The following is a 24,732-nucleotide window of genomic DNA, read 5'->3' as shown; positions in this document are numbered from 1 at the left end:
CTTCTGTTACCAGTCAATCAGATGCTTATGGGAAGACCATTAGAAAGAAGGAAACAACACCTTCGCATTACTCAGAAATTGATATATAAGGCATAGTGCCTCTGCTACCTGAAAGAAAATCTAACTATTGTGACTAATAATTAGCCTCTCCATTTCTGATATTGGCTAATATCTTTTGTTGCCAGCCATCACTAAAACATAAATTGTACTGTCAAGAGAATGTCAGGATGCCTTGGTCAAGGTATGCAGCCGGAGCAAATTTTCTAAACGCAGCTGTTCTAGAAATGTCAATGTAGTCCCCCACTTCCCAACTCCTTTCCCCAAAGTAGTCTGAGGCTGAAAAGCTATCATGTCCATTTTCCTAGATAAGGATGGTATTGAAAAAAAGGGCTTTCCCTTTTGCTTTTGTATTGACCAGTTCCCATTCATAGCTTGCTAAGAGAAGGAACCAATGAAACTGTGCCTTGGTCACCTGTGGCTCTTTGGACACTGGGCAAGGTACTACTCAGAACGAGAAAGTAATGGGAGACAAACATCCTGGTAGGTCAGCTTCAACTACGCAGACATTGCTGGCTTCTAACAGGAAGCTCCTTCAAGCCTCTAAACTGTTCAGCTAGCTCTGCCTCTGAAACAACTCAGAACAAGGGGTCTGATGAACAAATGTTCATGAACAAGTGCTCTCCTACTCCTCACTGGCTAGTCTAAAAACATCTGGAAGGCCACTAGAGGGACTTAAAATCAGACCCAAAGCATGAAAACATACAGCAATCTTCTGGAAAAGAAGTTGGAAAATTCCTGATGACAAGTGACCTGGAAACCCTGAGTCACAGACCATTAGAAAGCAAGTTGAGGCAAAAGTCTCAGTGAAAGAAAAATGAAGATAGGAGATAAAGTCTGAGGATTTTTATTTTAATATTTTATATTCCCGTACAAAGCAAGACAATGTAAATTTCATATTTGAATCAAAACACCTTTTTTAAAACCCCTGTCTCTTCACAGTAAGGAGTCTAAAGAATGCAGCCCGAGCTGGACATCCAATGAGCGACAGAGTTTAATCTTTATGTATTAAAACCTGTTAGACAAGGTCTCTATAAAGTAGATCTCTCAAAGCTTAGTTCTTGGCACTGGTTCAAAAAGGGGGGTGGGGAAAATCAGGAGAAGAGGGGAAATTCCTTTATTCTCAAGCAAGCGGAGTTGGAGTCTGGCTTTGGGTGCCAAGAAGGGAAAGATCAACACTATCTAGTTTGCTGCAGGAAGAGCTTTTAAGGTTCCCTAACAAGCTTATCAATGGAGCTGTATTTAGGCTGAACTGCAGAGATTCCATCCTGCTTCCCATAAGCAGGAACAGTTCTTCCCCACGACCATGTCAGAGGCTTCTCCAGCACAGTCGATCAGAGATTTGAATGGAAGACTTGGCAGCCACATCTTACCCAAGCCACCTTTCCCACAACCAGTGTTTATAGTCCTGGAAAGACTTGTTGATCAAAGCTGGTCTCAGGCCCCTGAATTCCAAAATGCCAAGTCCCTAATCAGCAAAGCCACACGCCAACAGAAGTAGCACTAAGCCCCACTGACCAATGACAGATTCAAGAGACTGGTTGTGGCAGAAGTGGACTTCCAAAATGTCAACTAGAAAAGAGTATCTCCCTTGCATGGCTTGTTTTTACAACCCAGCAACAATACTAGGGGCTGGGGACACTTTGGACCAGTAAGCTCCCATCCTGGCAATCTCCAAGCCATGAGGTGCCTCGTGCAGAGGTCTTGGCATCTTCAGCTGTTTGCTTTCCTGGGAAGCCACTTCCATCAACATGGGTCTCCTTAAAGAGTCCCTGCAAAGGATTTGTTTGTTTTGTTTGGGGAGTAAGCACACCACAGCAGTTTTTTGTTTTTTTTTTACCAAGAGTGGAAACTCTTCTGCTCCTGCCCTCACTCTAATGGTGTTTGAGGTGAGGGCAGTTGAGGGATGAGAAATATCATTTTGAGCTGCCTACCCAGTGACACCTGTGGGGTCACTGCCAACAGGACAGAGCTGAGTGACAATACAGGAGAAAATGGGAGCAGGACCAGGTGTGTATACACAAAAAGTGGAGCAAAGCCAGACTCCAGCATTAGGATCAGCCAGTTAGCTTTTTCAATGAGGCTCAAAAACCAAGAGGGGAAAAACCCAATTTCCACAAAGTATGAAAGTGTCACAGATGCTTCTCATTCACACAGAATAGGGTAGGGGGGCACCTTTAATGCAAGTCAAGTTGGATGGAAGCAATAAAGAGGCAAATGGGAAGGGCCAGAAAAAGGAGGTTCTGCACAGGCATCCGGTGACACTTCACTTTTCTTTCTTCTTCTTGTTCTGCAAAAGGACACAAAGCATATTCATCAATTCTCTAGTTTCTGACACAAAACAGATCTCCTAGTTGTTAAGATAAAGGATCCTGCGCATGCCTTCGATTCTGTTACAAGTATCTTTAGGACAAAAAACAGCTTTTAAATTCCATCCGCTTTTCCCCCAGGATGACCCATTGCTGGCCTCATGACTTGGAGTGAAGAGATAGTTGCTGGTAATGGATGCCATTACAAGTCTTTGAGATAAATAGGATCATGTACCAGCCATGTTTTGCAAAACTGTTTATCCATCTAATCTCTTGTCCTGAAACCTGCAAACTCACCTTCTCCGGTAACATCTGCAAGTGTACCATTGTAGGACTGCTGAAGTGAACTACCGTAAGTATTAATTAAGTGAACTACCGTAAGTATTCTAAGTCAGTTTTGCAAAGACAGTTACAGTCAAAATACAATTGGCCATATGCTTTTGTTTACCTTCCTGTTATCCCTGTGTGTCCCAAATTCTCTTGTGTGTCCTAAGCGTTTAATGTTGAGGGAACCAGGTGAGCAATTTTTCAATGAGAGTGACTACATAAATTATGGAGAGTTGCACTATCATTTTGTTTTCACAACAGTCACTGCTTGAACTTGTCCCTTTCCTTATCCTATATAAACCAAAGTAAATCACAGAGCAAGTCTGGGTTATTTTATTATTGTTGTTGTTGTTGTAGCTGGAGCTGGGGGACAGCCACCTGGTTTTGGATGTAATAATGAACCAGCCATAAATATTGGCTTGTCCATCCATTCTAGTTACAAGTGGAAAAGGCCAGCGCATACCAGTGTGTTCCTTATTATTGATAAGCCAAGCTTCCTTGGTTTGTATGTTTAATAGTCCCAAATTTTCTCCAAACTTCATGTTTGCCTCTTCTCTTTTAATCTATCATGACTATCCACTTTTCAACTTGTTAGGAAGTCATACATTTTCTTCTCATACACATTTTCTTCTCATACTTTAGCCAAGTGCCATATTCTTACAATCTGTATGCTCCTTATAGCTCCTACGGTGGCAAATCTTCCCTTTCCCTTCTATTTCCCTCTCCTTCTACCCATCTCTCATGCTTTTATATCGTGAACCTGTGGCCAAGGTTTTATTTTTCTATTTCTTGGCCACATGAAAATCAAATTTGCTATATTATGGGTAAGGGATGAGGAGCTCCTGCCAAATTCTGTGCAGGATGCCTGTCTAAAAGTGTCAGTTAGGGGGCCACTCTCCTGCCTTGATCCCAGTCACACTGCATTCATTTTCCTCACTTGGCAGGTGAAGAACAACCTTCTCCTCAGAAGAGGAGGCCCAGCTGAGGCTGTGGACATAGCCTTCTGTTTGTCCCACAGCAGCAACGTTCATTCTGACCATCTGACCCAGTGGTTCTCAATCTGTGTATCCTTGGGTGTTTTGGCCTGCAACTCCCAGAAATACCAGTCACTTTACCAGCTGTTAGTATTTCTGGAAGTTGAAGACCAAAACATCTGGGGACCCACAGGTTGAGAGCTACTGATCTAACCACTCCAAAATGTCGACTAACCTCGTTCATGCCCAAGATGACCATGAGTTCTCGGAAGATGTTGACAAAATCCAGAAAGAGATCCACACAGTGCCTGCCAGAGAGAGAAAGAAGGGATTTTAAACTGCTGCATAAAGCTATAAATGTTAGACCAGAAGGAATCTTGCTAAATTAGGCCTTCCATCTAAATGTATTAAATAAGATCTAGAGAGGCTTCTAATGCAAGAGACACAATCTACTCCACTCCAGACTTTCCGCTCCATTTGATAGCTTGTTGCTTTGATGATTTTCGGTACCCTTAGCTAGGTAATATTGTAACCTTCATCGTACAATGCAAGCTTATTCTGCTTTTATTCAGTGCTCTGGACAACAAAGATACTGCCTTTCGCATGTTGAGCCCAATGCTGTGGAGACTAGTTTGCTATTCCCACCCCCTAGCTCTTTTCCCATTCCATCTTAGCTTCTCTGTCCACAGTGCATCTCGCCTTCTATCCTACAGAAATCTAGGACTGATATCCAGGCACCAGCTTCCATACACTCACCAGATGTAGTCCTTGTCTCCATTCTCAGCTTTCTCAATTATGAGCTGAGTGTCGAACAGCACAAAGCCACACATCACCATAAGTCCAATGTAGAGATTAACCTGAAAGGAAGAAATCAATTTGTCAAGGGCATTTAAATCAATTTCCTCAAAATGCCTGTACTACCAGTGAAGGATATGTTTTAATCTGAGAGCTCATAAAGCTTTATCCCAGGTTTTGAGGTATCCATGGCATAATATGGCATTAAGCAAAGAAATCAGCACCCTAAGCATTTTAGCATCCATTCTGAATGTGAAAAGGTCCAGGGCTCTAGTCTTTATGAATGGAAAAATAACACCTCAAAATGTGCAGACAAAACTTGTTGATCTATCAGATGTTGAGGAAAATATAAGCCTTTAGCATTTATAGTTCCTTGTTCATCTCCAAAACTATCTAGGGCAGAATTATACAAAGGAAGAAGATCTGAAATTTTTCATAGTATGTACAAGTAATATGATGTGTATTAAATTAACATAGGGAACTGATTAAAAAATGAAGTAACAGACTTTACTATTTAAAAATTGTGGGGTAAATAAAAAGCTAGATACAGACACTTGACAATTGCCATCATAAACTGTATTAGGATAAGCTTGCCAACTCTGGGATAAAAATTGAATTTTGCTACAATGAGATTTTGCTGCTATCAACCGTATCAATTTCCTGTAAGTTATAAGAAGGAAGCAATTATGAACGTACTGGATCTTTCAAAACAGTGGTTTCTCAACCTGTGGGTCCCAAGGTATTTTGGCCTACAACTCCCAGAAATCCAAGCCAGATTACCAGCTGTTAGGATTTCTGGGAGTTGAAGTACAAAACATCTGAGGACCCACAGGTTGAGAACCACTGTTTCAAGACATCACTGTACTAAAAAAAGAATGATGAAGACAGGAATGAAGTTGTGGAAGTTGACAAAGAGAATCAGAGTAGCTAAGGCACTAGTAAAAGATAAATGCCTGTAATAAGCCAAATGATAGTGCGGGCATTAGATTAGAGGGTAAATAGGAACAATAAAAGGTAGTATGCTCTCGCCAGAGATGCTTGTCTATGTATCTATCATTGTATGATACCAAAGTGTATGGAGAATCTTCTCTGACCAATAGTCTCTCTCTCTCTCTCTCTGTGGGAAGGCCTAGATAAGGAATAAGGGAGTACCCTATGGAACAAAGACCAATTTTGACTAAGAACACTGAATAGGCAAAACAGAAGTTGCAGGCAGCTGTTCAAACCTCAAAGAAATGGAGATGGCTACTTAGATCAGATCAAACCACTGGCTGAGTGTGTGGATAAGCACCAGGGCCAGCTGTGTTTGGACCAGGTAAAAATTGAAGAGAAGCTTCCATGGCCACAGAAAGTGAAATCTTTGAAGGGAGTAATTTATGGGAGAAAAAATTAAACCGCTCCTTCAAGGAACGGGTCAGAAGATGCTATTAATCCAGAAGGATTTGCTGTGAGTCCCCCCATGGAAGAAAAGCGGGATAGAAATAAATAACAACGGGTTGTGCCCATATTTCCCATAAGTAGTCTTGGCCTCTTTGCTTCTTGGAATAGAGGAAGCATGTCCAAGTGTGGAAACTGGGCCAGAGAGAAGAAAGTAGCTATAAAGATTGATTGGTCAGTCAGGACTGAAAGTGAAGACACTAATAAAATAGATACTATTGGTACTGATACTGACTTCTTCTTATGCAGTTTTTTAAATGACACCAAAACAGTATCCAAAGAAACATTCAAGCCAGCCTGCCTCATGAGAAACTCGGATCCCTTCTACACTGCCACATTATCTGCTTTGAACTGATAGAAGGCAAGAGCCACTCACTGTGAAGAGCCAGGTGGAGCCTGCAAAAATGTTGATCAGGGAGAAGAAAAGCATCAGGAAAAGGCCAGAAAACAGGACACCTGCAAAAAGAGAATGAGAACCACAATGAACAAAACACTGCATTTGGACATGTTTTCTCCCAGGTGGGAGAACAGGGAGAGTGTGGACTGATCCTCACTTCCAAGCTTTACTGATCCTTACCTCCAAGGTACAAATAGGCACGACGCTTGGCATACAGGGCACTCAGAGAGAAGCAGCTGAAGATTACAGCTGTGCCCAGGAAAGCAGTTGGGATAATGCTGCAATGAGGGGGAATAGAGAAGGCAACGTGAGTTATGTTCCCACAGGTGTTAATTCAGACACAGAGATGACCTTTACAGACCTTTAAGGAGTTTACATGGGGCTTGCAACATCCCCTGTGTACTCCATGACATGAATTAACTTCTCTCTGGTCTTGAGATGGCGTTACATTGAAGCTAAGTTGGAAATAGGCAGCCTTTTGGCCAGTCGTGAAATGTTGAACTGGTTTTGTAAAATCCAGGTTCAGATCCCACTGAGCCATGTAACTCACTAGGTGACATTGGGCCAGCTGCTTACTCAGGCCAACCTCCTTCACAGGGTTGTTGAAAGATAAAGTAGATCAGAGGTGAGCCATGTGGCCTGCCTTGAGCTCAACGAAAGAATGTGGGTTTGAAATGTAACTAAGAAAACAAATGAGCCAGAGATAGAGAAGAAATTTAAACCTTTGGCTTTTAAATGAACATGATTGGCTAACTTTCAGATTCAATTATAAACGTTCAGTTTTCTGTGGGGGAAAATAGTGGTCCAGTCCCTGACAATCTGCTGAAGAAGCACTTTTGAGAACTAGAATTGCATGAAACAAGGTAGTTACGTCTAGGCTTTTTGTTCTTACCTAGGGTTGATAGCAATGCACATCTCCAGCAGAGGTCCTAGATTGACTCCTGGAAGAACAAAGGACAACTTTGGGTGATTTTTTTTTTGTGGCTCTCAAATTGACATCCACAATCAAAATCAAGACAGAAAGGCTGAGAAAATCCTAATATTTAGAACACACCTAAGGGTCTTATGAAACCTTTGTAAGAAATTACCATTTAATAGGAATCGAGACGTCACTGTTGTAGTCTTCTGAATAACTCTGGGTTTCCTCTTTCATAAAGTGTTGATGAAAAGTCCTTTCCCTTTTTGAGCAACCTAAGGCCATTGAGCCTATGCAGGTGCATTCATTACACAGCCATCAGCCTCAGACCCCACAGCAGTTGCTCTGAAGGTATCCAGAAACAAACTATTTGCCCCTCACTTGTGGAAACCCCCAATTTGAACATTAACACAAATTAACCCCTTGTAATCATCCACTGAGGAGCACATACCAGTGAGGAAAGCAAAGCCTGCTAGCATGCCCAGTCGTTTCTCTTCTGTTTCCCGGCTGTGTGGTGTGGCCATCAGCCAGATCATAAGACCCAATGCTCCCAGGCCAGTCAGCAGGCCAAACTGCAAGATAAAAGTTGAGGATGTCGGGGTGGGGGTGGGGGAGATGGAAGTTAATGTGGGCACAATTTGAGCAAGACATTCTAGAAACACAACCTGAGTCTTAGGATTTGAACAATTTAAAATTTTCAGGTGACTTTAAGGCAGATTTACATTTATTTAGGAAAATGTGGAGATAGTGCTCAATTGCTGTTAGACTTAGAACTCCCACCTCCTTCCTTCTATCAACAACCTGTGATAGGGGAACCTTCGCCTGCCACAAGTCAGAATAAACTTGAACTCTAGTTTTGTGTCATATGCAGTGGCACCTGCTTTGCAAACACATTTGTAGGACTGCTCACATGGACAGTGGGTCCAAATACCAATTCCCACTCCAAAAGCAATTGATGACACACATCACTATTGCCAAAAGAATCCAAAAGTAGATCTTAAAGGAACCTACTTCTAGTTTTGGGATAGAGGTGCATATGGGGGGGGGGGGGTGATCCATGTTTCAATGGCCAATCGTGTTTGTAGGAGCAATCCCAGAGTGCTCTTACCTGCACCAACTGAGTCACCACATTGATGTAGGCTCCAGCTGCTGCTAGGAACATGCATAGCGCAAAGCTAGCATACACTTTCTTCAGATGCTGCTGGGTTGATGCAGAGCTGCAGGAGACAAGGGGAAAAAGAGTCAGCGCTGCTACCAACTCCAGTGTGCTGAAACACAGTCACTCCTCAGTTGGCTGTTCACCAGTTCCCACACTCAGCAAAGGACTCAGAATAAACTAGACTTGATTTGTCAGGGATTAACTTAGTGAAAAGTAAACACTTTTAAGCCACTTTGCCAGGACTTCCCTGGCTTAAAATCCTTTCAGGTCAAGAAATTATTTGCTGGGGAAATAGTATCAGAAGGTATCCCAAAAACCAAGTGGAGAGCCAAAGAGACACCCAGGATCTAGCAAAGCAGGAAAAAAAATCCAAGGGCCTTATCACTGTGATGCTCTTGGGACACAAAAAATTGCCATGCTTCTGTACATTACATGTTCCTAACAATGGCATGAAGCCATCCCAAACAGAAGTGGGGATCCAGGAGCCTGTTGACTTTGCAAACTCCATTCCCTTTTAGAATACAGACAAGCCCTGACAGATTTGAAGTGACACAATGCAAACTTTCCAGACTTCTCACTGAAACATTGTCTAGCCCTCTAAGTGAACTTTTAAAAGGAGGAAGCATGGAACATGATCATGGTATATGGCTGACCAGGGTGATGATAAGTACCAAGTTTACCATAGCGAGAGTTTCAGCTTTCAGATTAAGAACACAGAGCTCCATTTGAAACTTTTTTCCATTCTAAAAAGTCTTAATCCTTCAAGTCCAGAAACATCAAGGCAGTATCTGCAGAAGTCTCAGGAACTGGGAGGCATGGGATAGAAAGGAAAACCAAGGATAGTCTCACAGGCTAAGAAAATCCTTAAGACGACTGTCCTTCCCACAACTGACAAAATGCAAAATAGTAAATGCTCTGTAAGAAATAAATATATATTGCTTCATTTATATAGGCGACTGAAGAATTGCCTTTGTATTTGGACATAATCAATTACCTTGAATTTTAGGTTTTAGTCAAATCCTGAACAGAAGGCCCTCTCCCCAACTTGGAAGCTGAAATGCCTTATTTGCCTCTTGAAACACCATCCTCCAGTTCTTGCATTAAAGGACTGATCTCAAGGCCATACAAGATCCCAACGACACCAAAAAGCAACAAATCTTCGAATGACAAATGGCACACAGAGATATTAAGAAAGCCAAGGGACTACTCACATGTGGGAGAATTTGAAGAGGGCATCAAAATTTATGTTCCGGTTGAAAACATCCATTCTGCTAGGCAGTAGGTTGACACAACTCTTCAGATGTCAAAACACACAATCTGCAAGAAAGAAATATAAAAGTACCTCAATGGGAGATATTTACAGAGCTCTTCTCCAGAATGTTCCATGCATTACCTAACAACTATAGACATCTATCTCTCTCAGAATGCATACCAAGTCCCCTCCTGCCTGCTTGCCTAAACCAACCCAGCAAAGGACCCAATGCTCCATGACTTCAGAAATGCTGGATTTTGCCCTCAAAGTTCTTATTGTCCTCCCTCTCAGCAGAAGAATTTTCAAGTCATTTGCAAATAATACTGGAATTTCTCTGAGTTAACAAAGATGATGAAAACACAAATCAATAGCCTTTCTGTTCATGGAGAGCAGTCGGGAAGAAGGGTGCAAAAATATTAAACACCAGAGGGGAAGTCAGAGATTGCTCAATGGCAAAGAAGAATCAGATAATGAAACATAGAAGATTCAAGCCTTCCTCCATACGCAAAGTCCAGTTGCTGCTTACAAGTAATGGAATAAACGCACATGTCAAATTGAATTATCTCATTCTATCCAACCTTCCTTCTCTGGTTAGAGAGAAATTTACCTCATGATATTTCAGATATTCAGAGAGATGAGAAGAGGCAAAATAAAAATATTCAGTAACAGAAATACTAGAGTAACCAGAATCTTTGTAAAATGATTTAAGAGATACCAGTGCTGAGAGGAAAAGGTCTGTGTTTTCTATTCTGGTCTCTCCAGCCAGATCCAAAAGCTGCTGTTTTGTCCTGGTGCGAAGATGCAAGAGTGGCTGCCGTAGTTTCACAGGCATCCCAGTCTGCTTTGCACATATGGTGCAATTGTTGCAAGCTGTTACAAGGCTAACAACTGGCTCCTGGAGGAAATGGAGTCCCAAGAGATGGTTGCTTTGCAATTCTGATGCTGAGAAGTACTCATTAACACCTTTAATGACCTCCTTAGGCAAGGACGGGGTGGAGGTACAACACCTCACACAGCCCAAGTGCAATCTGTAGCTCCCCAGTTATCGAGGATGGATTCCTTCCTTCTATATTGTGTTGCTTGACCTTAGCTGCTTTCAAATTGCCTGTCAACTTAGGATAAACTCATGAAATTCAAAGGGGTTTCTTAAGCAAGAAATACAAGTTTCCTTCATCTGAAATATAGCCAATATTCATTGGTCTCCCATCCAAAGTACTAACCTTGCTTAACTTCCAAGAGTAGACAGGATCTAGTGCTCACAGGAATTTTACCCACCAAGTGCTACAATGTGAAATGCCCAATACATACTGTGCTTTCTCTCAATAAAAGCACCATAAGAAGTTATTCTTGTTATACTGGCTCTAGCCTTATAACTAGTGATTGCTTCAAATTCCCTTAGAAGAAACCAGTTTAGCAACTGGCTCCTTATTTGTGAATATGCAGGTCAGCAGGCTTGGGGACGAGCCTGAAAGGCAGGCCTGCATTGGTTGGCAAAGAAAGGTGAGCTTGCAAGCATCATATCCACCTTCAAAATGGAGAAACACAATGACACGTCCTCTTTTGGCAAAGACTGAAGCTGCCAGGCTGGCACTTGTCCCATCCAGGAAGTTGCTTTTGGATGTTTATTGTTGTATTTTGATTTCTACAGATTCAGAAAAAGATCTAAATTGATATATCATAAAGGAGAAGAATGTTTGCCAGTTTTGATATGAATCGGACTAATGTTAAAGTGTGTTAAAGTGCGTACATGCATACACACTCATGTTGCACTGTGACTTAAGTCTAGACTTCAAATCCCAGGCCCAGGAGCAAAAGGCTCAGTTCAGATCCCAAAAAGAAGAGAAAACTACAGCAAAGCTTCAGAGTTCTTGCCATTTCAAGTATGAGCAAGGATCATATGCGTCCTGGCCTGGAATAGAAAAGAAAGCCTGACAGAAGGCTTTTCTCCACTCTTAAAGGCTGCTCTGCCAACAGATATCTATATATCTATATGTAAAGTGAGAAAGACACATCCCAAAATTATTATCCAAAAAAAGGCTAGAGTTGTGAAAAACTAACACCCTTAACAAAAGCTTGACCTGAAAAAACTAGCCAGAATGCGGAAGCACATGTAAATTCAAGTGGCCGCTGCTCACAGTAGCCAATGCTAATGGGAATGCCTACTAGGGCATCAAAATAGACCATGCTGGACTAGAAGAAATGTGGAGAATGGCACAGGCTTTGCTTGTATATATCCTACATGCATGCCAAGAACCGTTCAAGACAAAAGCTGGATTGGCTCAAGGAGGCCCAGAGATACTTTATATGATGAAACATTTAGACTGCAATTTCCATAGGGACATATCTCTGACTTGAAAGCCTTCCATCTTTTTGTTAAAGGCTCAAAACATGCCAGACTACGAGGTGGCAATAATTAGATAATATAAAGATTTTAGAACAACAGCTTGAGGCTTGAGAGGTACCTGTAAGATATCCAGTCACTCCCACTCATCCAGTCAGCATAGCGTGTTAGTTCACAGGTTAAACTAATCCTTGAAGTCACAACAGGAAGAGTTCACAAACCCCATGACAACTCTATTGGCCAGCCACAAATATTTGCAGAGCCACACATTCATCTAGATCAGTCCAATTTAATCCACAACAGAGGATGCTTTCTAAAGACTCAAGCAGATGCCATTCCCTGCTATCAGAAAAGCCTCTCTCTGGGCCCTTCCACACAGCCATATAACCCAAGGCAGAAATTCCCACAGTATCTTCTTTGAACTGGGTTATCTGAGATCACACTGCCATATACTCCAGTACAAAGCAGAAAATGTGGGATTTTATTCAGCTATGTGGAAGGGGTCTAAGCCTTTCATTTAAAGGGTTACCAGAAACTGGGTCTGAAACTTTCCCCACAGAGAATATGACTCAGATGCTATTCAGTTCAACAAACCGGATTAGAAATAAACTGGAATCCTATTTTTGAATGAGAATAAATCTGAGCAAAAGCAATACACAAATACATTATACTATTTGATCTACCAGTCCCTAAACATGAAATAAAATAGATGAAAGTAAAGCATTAACTATTTTTACAAAGATTATGAAGCACAAATAAAAGCACACCTTCAGATAGAGTAAATACCTGTTCATTTAGCATATGGGAGATCTTCCTGTCAATTAGTATTATCTAACAAGAGAAGAACCGGAGGTACATTTGGATACATTTGAACATCTTTCAATAATTTGTAGTTCAGCAAGATTTCTGACTCCCAACTGCCTAGCAAGAGCAACAACACAATTATCGCACCCAGGCTACTGAATAGGCACTGCCTGCAGTGGATTTTGGTATGGAAGGAGTGGTTTCTAGTATCACTCCATTTTGTTGTTCGAACTCTGTAGTTATGAATATATCTTACATGCCAGACTTGAGTAGATTTTGGGAATTAAAATAGTTTCTAGAAGTTTGAAATCTGCTCAGCATCTTTCTAACTTAAGAAAAATAATCCTCAAATAAGCACCTCTTCAAGTGATATAATAGATGTTAGAAAACAGATGGTTCTCAAAATTTGTTTTGCCAATCATTCAGAAATTGTGAGTTCCTACAGATCACTTGATAAACATTTCTTCTTCTTCTGACTAAAGCATTTATTCAATTTTAGTACTTTTTTTTCCAGCATGGACATTCCTACACATGAAAGGCACAAGTCAAAGATCAGGCTAATGAGGGAGCAGTCTAGAAGTGGTCAAGTTTTATGGGGAAATTAGTTGACTGCTCTAACGCTATAATATGTCAATAGCTAGCAAAAGGCATTGCCTTCTTTATCTGATAATGTTTAAACATCCTCATCAATTTCAATAGTTTTATGCATGGTGATATTTTCTTCAATATTTTTGTTCTTTTCAGTGGCGAAGGGAAACAAAAAGTAGTATTTCCAATTCTTAATTGGGAGAAAAGAGAGTTCAACTGCAGAACCAGGTGCACAAATTTGCCATATTGTCACTGTGTTCCCATGGATCACCAGAAAGGCACGCACGGATGACAACACAGAATGCGACAAATATTCTCCCCCTATATATAATTTTAGGCTAACTAACTTCCAGAAACACAAGGCCTTGTTTCAAATCTTTTTACAAATTATTAAAAGCTATTTTGCAGTTTCACTGCCCCAAAGTAAAGGAAATATCTAATGACAAATTAGCCTGTGTACTGATATCAAGTAACTCTATTTTAAAACCATCATCAAGCAAAGGCTAAGCCAAGAGCTGCAAGAATGATCAGAGGGAGTCATGAACACTGAAACATTCTAAACAGCAGATAATCACAATCCTTTAAATACTGAAAGACCCTACTGTTTTAGAAGAAGACATTGAGCAAGACTTGTCTTCCAAAGGCTGTAGGGTGTTTTCGTTTTTTCAATAGTAGTTCAATTACAAAGACTACTAATTTTAAGTAACAGCCCTCAACAACTACTACTTGGAGTTCATTGGGCAAAAACTAATAATCAAATGTTAATCTATGTTGGATTCTATGTTTAAGCAAAATCACAACAGAATATAAAAATTGCAAAGCAATATCTCAGCAGAGAGCAAATCTGTAACTTGGCACTACCTTCCTAAACCAAGTTAAAGAATGAACTTGAGTGCTAGAATCCCTCACTTATCAATGAATAACCAGATAACAGAGTCATACCTACAACCTTTCACCCCAAGGGCTAGCCCTGGATGACACTGTCAGAGAATGTATATGTTCTACCATCAGCATCCTCTCACAGGAACTTGCTATCAAAAAAAGGGAGGGAGGGAGGGAGGAAGCACCTCCCTCCCTTAGAGAACCCCCTTTAAAAATGCAGAAGTTTAAGCTCACACTACCATATGGCAGGACAACAAAGCAACGCCAGAAAATGTCTTAGAACATCATAAAGTCACGGGGCCACTATGACATCAGAAACCCAACACTGAAGTTCTGTACCAGAACTTTGCTGATAGAAACTCTTGGGTTGGAAAGGAGGCTTCTTAACACAGGAGAAAATGGCCACATATTATCTCTTGCCTTTTCTCCAGGAACTGGGACTCCAGGAGTATTATAGACAATTTTCAAAAGCTACTGTCACAGCTTCCTTCACTTTTCAAGCCCCCAAATCAACTTGGTCTAGTATCTCACCTCTGTGGGACTAATGCTTCATAATACATTTTTCATGCATTTAATTCCTCATTTTTAGTCAATCCCAGAAAGAAATATGCTTCCTGCACATCAGAACAGAGCAACACTGAAACCATAAAACCATACCCAAACCATTAATTGTAAAATAAAAAAAAAGATTACAAGATTGACATTCTACATCAGCAGGCTGCTCCATGGGCCAAATTTCTGTGCTGCTCTTTCCCAAATAACAAGCCCTTCCCACTCACTCTACAGTCAAGTTCTTCAATACTTTCGCTCTGCACTCAGGCATCTGTCCAAGCAACAGGCAGCCTATTTCAAATTATCCCAAGCTCAGGAAGGGGCTTGTGATTAGAACATCATACTGTTCTCCACTTGACCACCACTGAGGAAAAAGGTAATGGGCACACAGGGAAAGTGAGGTGACTATCTCACAGAAGGTACATATGCTGTGTCGACACTCAACATGAATGATCCAATGCCTTTTCTTATATTAGTTTAATGAAAGGCTCATGGCCATTGAAAGCTCAGCACGTCTCATTAAACAACTGGAATTCGAGAACGTCAGTTCTAGAACATTTAACAATCTGCACACAAAGCAATTGGCCCACTCAGCTTCTGTAGGCAAATCTAAAAACGTCAAAGGGTGTGGACAGCTTGGATTTGTAACATATTACCATAGAAACTGGCTTCATTAATAATCCAAGCAGGGAGGGAGACAAAGTAAGGCCATGTTGTGCCTGGCTACAATGCTTAATTTCTAAATCAAGGTGAAGAAGTGAAGGTGGTATGACATATTTGGTCCCCAAACCACTTTAGCAATCCGAAATCTCATTCACAAGCCTGTAAATAAGCTTTTAATTTGGAGCGAGTATGATTTTTTCAATGCCCTCAAACCACCTGTAAATGTTGCAGGTTCCCTAGCCTACTCCACCAGAACACCCCCAAGCTTTTGAAAACTGAGTAACATTTGAAAATACAAATGTCATTGCTATTTCACTTGGACATATTAGTGCACCAGATATCCCCCCATTCAATTGTCTCCTGTTGTTCTGGATATGGGTGTAAAATCTCAGGTCTGCCTAAAATACTCATGTACTGTACTAAAAGCCCTATTCCAAAAAAGCAGAAGAGATAAGCCATAAACACATACCACAAACACTCAAATGATATATGTTTGTATGTGCAAATGAACTTGGATTATTTCAATATCCCATGAACGATTTCCAAAAGTTTAGTCTGTGTATTGCGAATGTTCTGAAACCTTTCCTACGAGGCATTTAGGATTGCGACTCCCACTTACCACAGTCAATGTTTTTGGTCCCAAGTGTCTATGAACCAGCTAGGACATTAAGATAGTCTGGGAAGGCCCTGCTCTCGGTCCCGCCAGCTTCACAAGCACGCCTGGTGGGGACGAGAGACAGGGCCTTCTCAGTGGTGTCCCCTCGGCTGTGGAACGCCCTCCCTGCAGACATCAGATCGGCCCCATCCTTACTGACATTCCGGAGGAAAGTAAAGACCTGGCTGTTTGAACAGGCATTTGACTAAGCAGTGCAACTGATTGATTAGCAGAACATGGAATAATGGATAACGAGACTGGATTCTGATTCTAGTGATGAGATCTGATGGATTTGTTATATTGATGTATTGATATATTGTTGTATTGATGTTTACTGTTAATTAACTTGTTATATGATTGCTTTTAAATACCCAATAACCTTGTACTTTGTATACTGAAACTGTTGCTGTTAACCGCTCCGAGTCGCCTAAGGGCTGAGAGGAGCGGTATACAAATAAAGTAAATAAATAAATAAGGGTGGCAGATGGGCAAAAGCTACCTTCATCTAAAATGAAGGTTCTAATTGCTAAGAATGTTGTTAATGTTTTTTTTTTTCTGAGAAAACAATCATTTGAAGAAACATGGAACCCAGCATATGGTTTGCTCAAAAAGTATCCTTGGACTTCATATCTGTTCTTTTAATTTTTCAAACTAAATAAGCTAGTGGCTGTGCAACAGTTAAGAATGTCTGGCTAGAAGGCAGCAACCAACTAAGTTTTACTAGGAAGTACAGGACAACATGTCTTCAGTAGTTCCTTTCCTTTTCAGTAAGAAACATGACAGACACAGCTTATGGTCAACTCGGAACTTGATGCACAGTAGGCATTTCTGAACAATAGGAAGCACACAAAAACTTTTTACTCAGATACCTGTCACATGCAGGCAATTTCTTCACGTACTTTGAGTGTGTGCGTACACTTGTGTGTGTGTTTTGGCAAAAAAAAGTAAGTAACAGGAAGAGGGTTGGGCAATACAGCCGTGAAAGCAGAACATCATGAAGAATGCAAGGGAAACCGAAAGAGATTAGACAATTCTGTTTTCAAGTTTGTACCCTGCAACTAGAGAGTATTTCCCTTTCATATCCACCCCCTCAAGTGTGTGGGACTGAAAGCAAAACTACTTTCTTAGCAGGACTCAATATTTTTTCAAGCACGTCATGAGGCAGGGCAGTTGAAATATCCTAAAGCAGTGGTTCTTTACCTGTGGGTCCCTAGATGTTTTGGCCTTCAACTCCCAGAAATCCTAATAACTGGTAAACTTGCTGGGATTCCTGGGAGTTGTAGGACAAAATAGGAGAACCAGTGTAGGAACCCAATCCCCTCAAAAACCACCAAGGAACACTAGGCGCTGCAAGTTATGTATTTCAGAGGAAGGAACTGTAAGACAACCTCTGAGTAATCCTTGCTTTCAAAAACCCTATGAAAAGTATAGGTTGCTATAAGTCAACAGGTAGTTTGAAGTCACTGGGAATTTCAAGACAAACCTATATAAAGGAGATCTCCCACCGGGCGCTGATGGCTTTATGGGGCAGGCAGTATCTGGCTCCCTTGATTTGGGGGTAATGACTCTCTGAAATTTGTACGTGGTCTTATATTTCGGAGGGAGAAAGTGGCTAAACCATCTCCGAGCATTCCTTGACTTGAGAAAACATTATGACATTCATGGGGTCGCCTAAAATGGGCAGGTGAGTTAAAGTCACATACATAGACAGTCAATATGGTGGTGACAGTAACAAAAATGAGACCTGGGCTACACAGGTGGGACAGGCCCACTCTGCCCTCCTCCCCCGCCTTTCCCTGAATGGCCTGCCCTGCGCCCACCCAGGGACACGGAAGAGAGCGACGCGGGAGGGGAAGGCGGCGCCATTGCTTTCCCCAGCGTCCGAGAGAGGCCCCGCCCACTCGGGAGGAGGGGCCAGAGAGAAAAGGGTTGGGGGCGAGGGGTATGACGTCAGCGCCCAGAACGCCCCCTCCTCCTCCTCCCCTCACGAAACGGCCTGTCGCGTAAACAAAACACCCCACCTTTTGCCTTCCCCTTTGGGGGCATTTCCGGATTGGGAGGGGCGGATACAGGGGGAGAGGAGACGCCCCCCCTTTGAAAAAAAGAGTGAGGGGCCTCACCCGAAAGAAGGCAGGCCTTGGGTTGCTACGGAGACGTAACCGGAAGTAGGCCTCTCTCTCTCTCTCAGAGAGAGAGCAAGCCGCGGTGTTTACCTGCTGCGGAGGCTCTTCTTGTCACCGCCACAAGAACAGCTGCCACCGTTCCTCAACGAGCCGTACGTGTCTCTGGCATCAACCGCCTCCACCCCCTCCGCCTCATCCCTTCCTCGCCATTCTATTGGTTCCTGCAGCCGAGGTCCCGCCCCAGACTTCGCTCGACTCTCATTGGCCGGACGAGAGTAGCTCTTCCTCTCTACTGGCTGCCAGGCCGCGCCCGAGCAGCCTCCATTGGCTCATATTGAAGGGACGCAAACAAGAGAGCGGGCTGTTCATTGGTTACCGAATATCGGGCCAATGGGAAACGTTCTAAAACTGAGGCGGATTGCTTGCTGCTTGATTGCTTCATTCCCCGCCGCTCCCCTTCGGCACGCGGCCCCCTCGTGGCAGGAGCGCGAGGTGCACAGCGATGGGAGCACCGCAGCGCCCTTAGCGGCCAGGCCTTTTTTTGCTTCGAAGAATCCAAGCTTGGAAAGCCATCTGTTGGCTGAAAATGCTTCCTGCAAAGGGTTATTATCCTATTCTCAACCTGGGGTCCCCAGATGTTTTTGGCCTACAACTCACAGAAATCCCAGGCAGGGTTGTTGTAGGTTTTTTCGGGCTATATGGTCATGGTCTAGAGGCATTTCTCCTGACGTTTCGCCTGCATCTATGGCAAGCATCCTCAGAGGTAGTGACAAGCATCCTCACTACCTATACTGAAGATGCTTGCCATAGATGCAGGCGAAACGTCAGGAGAAATGCCTCTAGACTATGACCATATAGCCCAAAAAAACCTACAGCAACTCAGAGATTCCGGCCATGAAAGCCTTCCACAATACAAATCCCAGGCAGTTTACCAGCTGTTAGGATTTCTGGGAGTTGAAGGCCAAAAACATCTAGGGATCCACAGGTTGAGAACTACTTTCCTAGAAAATGAATCCACTTTAAATCCGGTTTCTGCCTCCTGCAGAATTCTGGGGTTTGCAATTTAGGGAGGAGCCTTTATCGGCATCCCTAAACTACAAACCCCAGAATTCTGCAGGAGGCAGAAACTAGATTTAAATGAATTCATTCTCTAGTGAGATGAAGTAGTAGGTTGAGGTTGAGGGTGAGCCCAGCAAAGACAGAGATCCTTTGGCTGGGCCGTCTGGGTGGGAGGGAGATCCAGCTGCCTACCCTGGATGGTGAGACGCTATGTCCGTCATCTTCTGTAAAAAGTCTTGGTGTCTTATTGGACCCTCTGCTCACAATGGAGGCCCAGGTCTTTGCTGTGAGCTGATCTGCATTTTTCCATCTACGTCAGGCTAGGCGACTGGCTCCCGACCTATCTAGGAACGACCTGGCTACGGTGATCCAGGCGACGGTCATCTTGAGGCTTGACCACCTTTGTCAGTGGTCCGGAAACTGAAGCTGGTGCAAAATGCGGTGGCTCGTCTTCTCGCCGGAGTGCCGTCGAGGTGTCGTATCACCCCAATTCTACAACAGCTGCACTGGCTACCGATTGAGTACCGGATTACTTTCAAGGTGCTGGTATTAACCTTTAAGGCCTTATGTGATCTGGGGACGGCGTACCTGAGGGCCCGCTTATCCCCCTACCAACCCCAGAGATTACTTCGGTCCGAAGATCAAAATTTGCTTGAAGTCCCCAGCATCCGGACTTATCATCTGCTCTCTACTAGGCAGAGAGCCTTCTCGATTGTGGCCCCTTATTTATGGAATGCCTTGCCAATTGAAACCCGATCTAGCTTTTGATGGGTGAATAACTCGGGACTATGTCTGTTCTTGTTTTTATTGTATTTTAAAGTTAATTGTATTGTTTTAATGTACTGCTGTAAACCGCTCCGAGCCAAATTGGGAGTAGCAGTATACAACTCAAATAAATAAATAAATAAATAAATAGGTGAGCTCCATTAATGGTTTGGGGGTGCATCTGCAACATAGAATTAATGCAGATTGGCACCATTTTAACTGCCATGGCTCCAAGTGATGAAATCCTGGGATTTGTGGTTTGATGAGGCGCAAGAACTCTCTGGCAGAGAAGGTTTAAAAACTGCAGCTCCCCTGATTGCATAGCATGGAGCCAGGGCATTTAAATTGGTGTTGAACTTCATTAATTGTAGTCAGTAGTTCCCAACTTCTTTTAATCAGGGACGACTTTTACCAGGGACCACTCTCCAACATTAGTACTAAAAGGGTTATGAATCAGTTTTTGGTCAATTTTAGATTCGGGTTGGTTTTTTGGAGTGCTGATTCAGAAAATTGCATTGGCTAGACCACATCAGCTCTAGTTTCTGATACAGAACATACGCCAGCCAGTAGTTACCATCTGCTCACCCACAGAAAACCATATTTAATCATCTAGAGCTGGTGTGGTGTATCCAATGCAATTTTCTGAATCAGTACCCCAAATAACAACAGGAACAGACCTAAAAACGAAGATACCAAGGTGCCCCCACTTCCAGGTGCCACATGGAATGGCGCTACTCAGGGGGAGGGAGGAGGAGGAGAAGCAACAGTCAGGAGGCTTGTTTCACCTTTCGTGGGTAGTCACAAAACCCTAACCCTCCCCCCCCCCCTGACATCCCCACTGTCTCATTTCACAAGACCAGTCATTCTCTTTACAACAGTGTAGTAGTGGTGAGGCCGTAGACTATATTTTAGTTCTTGGGGATCACTGGTGCTCCATGGACCACAGATTGTAAGTACATCCTGACTCAAGGTAAGGAAACTAATTGCTCCAAATCACATGACTCCACATGGCACAGAAGGCTCATCCATTATTATGAGAAGATTGTGTCAAAAACAAATACATCTAGTAATAATAGCATGTATCCATTTCCCTCTAAATTACACTGTTAGAATAAATATTGCTTCTTATTTCTAAAATGATGCTGCATAAGAAGTACACCTTCAGTTCACACATTGTGAAATCAATATACGAGTTTTACAAACCACCCACTCTTGCTTGCTAAAGATATTACAGGCGGATACTTAAATCTTCTTTGTAGGGTGTTTGGCTGTCGATGAAATCCAGGTTGGCTACTTTCCATAGGTTCCCTGTTTCTTATCAGCATGGCAGGGAACACATACAGCTCAGGGCAAGAGATGTGGAATGGAGAACCAGTGATGGGAAGAATGAGATATATTCAAATTAGAGAAATGTCAGTGTATACGTCAGTGTACAAATGTCATTGTATAAGCTTTAAAACGTCTTGTTTTCAAATAGTGGAAGGGCAGGCAAACAAATAACAGAGGAAATTAGTTTTGTATTGCTCCAAATGGAAGGAGCCACAATGAAAGAGAGCACGATATTAGGGGGCCCTGCCTGAGCAGAGGCCGGCGGAGACCCAAAAGGAGGGCTCGCTATGCCTGGCGAGACAATAAGCACAAATAAAAGTATCCTTATTTCCCAATAAATCTCAACATGATGAAGCAAGGCCACTGAAGTTTATTTTCTATTCCAGCTGGAAAGGATGACAACTGCAGTAATCTGAAAAGGAGCCGGCATATCTCCTGTGCAGGGAATTACACAATATATACAGTTTTTCCCATTCAAATTTCCCATGCCCACCCCCTGAGCTGGCTTCACTGTGATTGGCTCTGATGTCAGTAAGCCAGGAGGAGCTTGTCCAATGAGAGCTCGAGCCTCACTTTGGCCGCTCAGCCAATGGTGTGTGAGGAGGCATGGCAGCAGAGACACCAATGTCATGCGGAACCACAAGACCACTAAAAAGGTCTTTGGTTTACACATGGGAATTTTGGATGGGAAAAGTGGACCTGGGGGGCATAGGACTCCATTCAGTGGAAAATGAGATAGCGGTTAGTCTTATAATTAATCAGGGAAAAAGATGGCGTTGGTTCGGAGCCGATCGGTTAAGTCACGGATACTGAAACCGGGTAGGTCTCAGTATCCGTGGTTCAAAGGATCACAGTTCTGTGCCCCCCAGGACGCCTCTTGAGCATCGTGGCCGAGCCAGCGGGGCTTCGCGGCTCAGGAGAGAGAAGGTGCATTGCAGCAGAGTTAGAGTCAGTAAAGGACACAATATATCATGCAGAAAGTTGAAAGTTACGGAAAAGGATACTTTTTATAGGGGGATTGTTACAAAGAGGCCGGGGAAATCTGAAAAGGAGGAAAAGAAGAATCTCTTGCAGCTGTTGCTGCAGATACTTGGAAAACTCATACTCCCAGGAACTGTGGAACTTCCTGCTGTGGTCAGATCAGTTTGAAGGCAAGGGTTTCCGTGTTCGATGACAACAAATGACTCAAATTACCAGAAAAGGATTCTAACTACCAGCTTGGAAGCTGGGTTTTTTGTTATAAGATTCTTTGTGTTCAGAGAGCGATCAACTTGCTTAGAGATATATCTAGCACTAAACACAAAGTTTTCACCTTACATGTTAACAGTGCTGTTATTTAACCAAGGTGGAAACTTAAGCAATATGCAAGCAATAAAAACGTACATAAACCAAATAAATGAAAAGAAATGGCAAGTAGCCAACATGCATTAATGGAACACAAATGTTTCCATTCCATCAATCAATTAATAAATCCTCCCTTCTTTCAACAAATGGGCTATTCTGGAGAGAATTTAGTTGTCTTAGGTAATATGAGCCATGTCTCATATCTTCATTCACCAATTTGTTATTATTGTTAGTTTTGTTTCATCAGATGCGAGCAATAAATCAATATTTTAACTACTATGATTAATGGAGTAATCATTAGTAAATCAATAATCATCCCAGGTCTTTTCAATATGCATAATAATATAGCACTTGGATTTATTGTTTCAAATTTGTAAACAAAGGCGAGACAGTAAGCTATTGGGAATGTTGTAGTAGCAGTTTCCTTTGTCTGCAGGAGAGGAAACTAAATGTCTGCTGAGGTTCCTTCCAAATTTTCAATTGTGCATTCACATGACTAAAGGAAATAAGAAAAGACTAAGAGCAATGTTGTAAAATACTTTGTACAGTGAAAGGTTCACTTCATACTGGAAATCAATAATTTTATGTGATCAATTGGTCTGAGAAAAAACACAAGGTGGATTATAGGTTAAAATATGCTCAAATAGTACACTTATTATTGTTGTGTGCCTTGAATTTGATTTTGACTTATAGTGACCCTAATGTGACCTTATACAAGACTTAAGGTGACTCTTGGTAAGATTTGTTCAGAGGGGGTTTGCCTTCGCTTTCCTTAGAGGCTTTTTTTTATGTCAGAAGCATCTTGAGAAACTGCAAGTCGCTTCTGGTGTGAGAGAATTGGCCGTCTGCAAGGATGTTGCCCAGGGGATGCCCAGATGTTTTACCATCCTGTGGGAGGCATCTCTCGTGTCCCCACATAGAAGCTGGAGCTGACAGACAGGAGCTCACCTTGCTCCTCGGATTCAAACTGCCAACCTTCAGGTCAGCACTTCAAGGATTTAACCCATTGCGCCACCGCGGCTCCATCCTTTGAGGCTGAGAGTGTGACTTGCCCAAGGTCCATTACTGGGCTTCCACGTCTGAGTGGGGATTTGAATCTTGGTCCATAGAGCTGTAATCCAATGTTCAAACACAGACATAAAAGTGTCATTGTGTGTTATTGTGGCCACCACAGAACTAAAACAACCTTCTCCTCATGTTTTGCATTGATTTCCAAAAGAAATGCAGCCCCCCAGGGCTAACTGGAATTTTGTAAAGTAATTTCATATAGATCGGTGCTTCTCAAAGTGGGAGCTGGAGGGCTCTGGAACAATCCAGGGGGAGGTAGTGGCCTGGTGGGTGTTGAATGAAAATAAGAGGGCGGTGGAGACATACAGAAAGGAGAGAAGAATTTTCTTTTTAAAAACTATATGTACATGTTTGATCTGTTGTGTAACATACAGTTCAAGTCCCAGTGTTTACTTTATTTTCCAAATGAACACACAAGATGCAAGTTATAACCGATTAGTGGTGAAGTTCGCCAATAGGTCTTAACAAGAAAGTGTTGGCAGATGAGTGTGTCATGCATTATTGGGAAGTCCAGCATGCATAGGCATGTATATGTGCATGTAAGGAGTTGTTTAAAATATAATATTATACATAGACAACATGTATGAAATTTAATTTAGATTGTTTCTGAATTGTGGCAAGCAGTTAATAATAGTGCAAGTGCAATAAATATTTAAAATTTGAAATCAGGCTGCTGACAAAAATAGAGCTGAACATTAATAAATTGATAAGAGTGCACCAGGTTCATATGTCTCATTTAAGGTTATTCTTAATAGTATTTGTAATTTTCATATTAATATTATCCTCTGTTATCCTAATTTTCTGTGTGCAATGCAAATGTTGCTAAGGTTGATTTTAATAAGTAATTTTAAAATTACTTTAAAAGTGTCTAATTGCCAACAACATATGGTATTTCTTTAACATGTTGTAGGATATAGGTAAAACTCATAGAATCAT

General features: G+C 42.2%; 1 protein-coding gene across 2 annotated transcripts; it reads right to left on the bottom strand.

Moving 5' to 3' along the window:
• Nucleotides 1–888: 888 nt before the first annotated feature.
• TMBIM6 (transmembrane BAX inhibitor motif containing 6) lies at nt 889–18,435 on the bottom strand. Of its 2 annotated transcripts, none has more exons than XM_060764150.2 (10): nt 18,322–18,435; nt 9,583–9,688; nt 8,321–8,429; nt 7,664–7,784; nt 7,189–7,237; nt 6,477–6,574; nt 6,276–6,355; nt 4,424–4,524; nt 3,903–3,975; nt 889–2,347 (listed from the first exon to the last, which is right to left on the bottom strand). In XM_060764150.2, exons 2-10 carry the CDS (start codon nt 9,636–9,638, stop codon nt 2,324–2,326), a joined length of 711 nt encoding a protein of 236 aa, XP_060620133.1. In that variant the 5' UTR covers nt 9,639–9,688; nt 18,322–18,435; the 3' UTR covers nt 889–2,323. The 2 variants fall into 2 exon arrangements, with proteins under 2 accessions (XP_060620133.1, XP_060620134.1); XM_060764151.2 differs by lacking the exon at nt 18,322–18,435 and adding an exon at nt 18,229–18,306.
• Between the last annotated feature and the right edge of the window lie 6,297 nt (nt 18,436–24,732).

The sequence above is a fragment of the Anolis sagrei genome, chromosome 2, assembly GCF_037176765.1.
Source record: "Anolis sagrei isolate rAnoSag1 chromosome 2, rAnoSag1.mat, whole genome shotgun sequence".
NCBI lineage: Eukaryota > Metazoa > Chordata > Lepidosauria > Squamata > Dactyloidae > Anolis > Anolis sagrei.
The sequence above is the reverse complement of the archived record's forward strand: the minus strand, read 5'-3'. Positions and strand labels throughout refer to the sequence as shown.